Source organism: Austrofundulus limnaeus, unplaced genomic scaffold (assembly GCF_001266775.1).
Source record: "Austrofundulus limnaeus strain Quisiro unplaced genomic scaffold, Austrofundulus_limnaeus-1.0 Scaffold390, whole genome shotgun sequence".
Lineage (NCBI taxonomy): Eukaryota > Metazoa > Chordata > Actinopteri > Cyprinodontiformes > Rivulidae > Austrofundulus > Austrofundulus limnaeus.
In genome coordinates this window covers 201,782-204,752 of record NW_013952792.1, presented here as the reverse complement: position 1 = coordinate 204,752, position 2,971 = coordinate 201,782, and the positions used below count along the sequence as shown (strand labels likewise).

At 37.7% G+C, this 2,971-nt stretch overlaps 1 protein-coding gene across 1 annotated transcript in view; it reads left to right on the top strand.

Annotated features, from left to right (window-relative positions):
- Positions 1 to 1,680: 1,680 nt before the first annotated feature.
- Positions 1,681 to 2,971, top strand: part of alg14 (ALG14 UDP-N-acetylglucosaminyltransferase subunit) — a gene marked incomplete in the record, with an annotated part of 8,566 nt that continues 7,275 nt past the window's right edge. The window contains 1 exon segment of the mRNA XM_014023787.1: positions 1,681 to 1,861. Within this exon segment, the coding sequence (XP_013879241.1) occupies positions 1,720 to 1,861 (142 nt within the window).

Genomic DNA, 2,971 nt, shown 5'->3' with positions numbered 1-2,971 from the left:
ATATTATATTATATTATATTATATTATATACGTATTAGCTCCGACTTATTCCTTTATATCTCGTTGATTTATTTACTGAGTGTTTCCTGGTGAAAAGCCTGGAGCTGATATTCAAATGAATAAATCTTTATGTCAAAACAAACATTTTAGCTGAATATAGGTCTGAGGAATATTATTTTGAGTCTTCAATTAGAACAAGGCATGGAAAACAGTCTATAAAAGAATTTACTAACTGTTTTTCTTTTCAGTGTGATAAGTTTAAAATTATTTGTTCACCCATCTAACTTTTATTTACGAATTGCATATTTATTAAAGATGAAACGTATTGTATTGTTCTAATTCCTCATAAACTGTCAAGAATTAAAAAATTGTTCACACTGTTCAATAAGAAAACACGACTCATTTTCTGCTTTAATATTATCTGCCAGCAGGGAGCGCTGCAGAGCAATTTAATCCTCAACTGCTTTCAAAATACTGTATGAGCTGTAAAACTTCTGTATGTCCATCACTGGGTAAAACCCACAATTACAGATCAAGTAGGCAGTGGGACAGAAAAAAACTAAAACTGCTCAGACGTAAATGATCAGAAGATGCTGATAATTACAAAATACAAATGTGTTCAATGTGTGTGAACACAATTCTAAATGCTTATTTATTTGTTTTAAATTAGATTTTTTTTATCTCTGCAGTGCTCTATAGTGGTTTTCATTGAGAACACTACTTTAAAATCATCCATGCATCTATTGTCACTGTCCTGATTGTTTTAGTTCCTGCTCTTCAAATAGAAGCCTGTTGATCACTCATTCATTCGAATGTCAGAGATGAACTAATGAGACATATGTTTCAAATGTCTCACAATGGACCTTCACTTGTTTCACCTGTATTCTATCTCTGCTGTTTTACATGACTCCTAAAACATGAATATTTGCAACGACTGCAACCATCAGGGCCTTACTGCCACCTACTGCACATAAGACTGTAACATCATGTTCTCCCAATCAGCTGGGTTTCTTTTCTTTTCTTTTCTTTTCTTTTCTTTTCTGTCACTTCCCAGACTCTCCATCCTGCCTCTCTGCCTTAACCCTATAATCTATCCCTGTCTGTCTCACACATGTGGCAGAGCTCATAAATTATGTTTCAACTCCACTGCTCACATGCATGTAAACCATCCTGACCAAACAGAACAGTGACGAACAGTGCACATGTTGTTAGGATATTTTTAAATACTTTGTGAGAAACATTAGGACAGTGGTTTACTTTTGAGGTGAAGTCATACCATTAATAATAAGAATGAGAAGGTGCAGTATTGTTTTGTGTAACTTTAAATGTAAAAAGAAATCATTAAACTTATTGGCTATTTGATAAGTGATAGGTGACGAAGTGAAAGTTAAACTGTGGATACAGGTTTTGTACAAGTATTGTGTGACTTTTTAAAGCTTCCCCCTCATTTGAACACCAGATTAATTTAACCYAATCTCTGAGACAATCTAATGTTGCAGTCTTGTTCTGGTGTAAAATATCACTGAAATCATAAACATATAAAACAACTAAATGGTATACATAAATAAAAGCTTCTAATGTGATTTAAAACAAAATTTATCATCATCTTTTCTGCGAAAACAACTGYCATGAAAGTTTTATGATGAAACGTGAAAAACAAAAAGGCGAAGGAGACAATTTGTCCCTATGGGGCTACTGTAGATGAGTTAAAACGTCATCATGTTTATTGCGGAAGCTGCGCTTGTTCTTCTCTTTGTATGTTTATTTTTAATTTTTCGGACCTATATTGTTGTAAAGWCTGGATTGAATCACAGACCCGGAACCAAGGGCCCGGTTTCGGTTCTTGTCGTCGCAGGTTCAGGTAAAGTTACCCAGGCTTTTACTCTGACTTTGTTCGGGTCGATAGACACCATCATGGCTGACTGTTTTCATGTYTAGTAAGCTAAATAAACTGAAGCGACTGCGTGTTGGTGGGTGTTTTAGCTTGTGTGAAGACAAACAAGGTGTGTGTACTATACAACTCATTAAAAGCTATGATTTGTTATCTATCTGCACGGTTGTAGTCCGTGATGGAGTAACAGAAAATGTAAAAAAACAATAATTAATTGTTTAACAAAGCTATACGGCAGACAGACAGACAGGGCAGACAGGCAGGACAGGCAGGCAGACAGGCAGGCAGACAGACAGACAGGCAGACAGACAGGGCAGGCAGACAGGCAGGCAGACAGACAGACAGACAGGGCAGGCAGGCAGGCAGGCAGACAGACAGACAGACAGACAGACAGACAGACAGACAGACAGACAGACAGACAGACAGACAGACAGAGGGCAGGCAGGCAGACAGGACAGGCAGGGCAGGCAGGCAGGACAGGGCAGGCAGGCAGACAGGCAGACAGACAGGGCAGGCAGGCTTAATAAAGCACCTTTCACTGAAATACTGTATATTCACAAGGTGCTGTACAATCATTAACAATGTAAAAGTGGTGGAAAGATAACATGAAACAGAATTAAACATAATTAAACATAAGCAACGTCATGAAAACATCAAATCAAGATTAAATTCTAAAATTGTAACTCAGACACATGGTCAATGCACAGCAAAATATACAAAGATACACACAACCTAGAGAATGGGGGAGAGCAAATGTGYGGCACAGCGGTGCAGCGTTTAGAGCTGCTGTCGCCTCACAATAAGGTCACAGGTTCTACATTCACCTGGGGCCTTTCTGTGCGGAGTTTACATGTTCTCTCCGTGCACGTGTGGGTTTTCTCTGGTAGCCCCACCGTCCTCTACAGACCAAAAACATGCCTGTTAGATTGCAACCTTAATTCCAAGGAAGTTGTGACATTGTGTAAAACATAAACAGAATATTTAACTGAGTTAGGGATGCGACTAATCGATTATTAAAATAGTCTATGATTAATTTAATAATCGATAAGTTAGTTAGTTAGTTAGTTAGTTAGTTAGTTA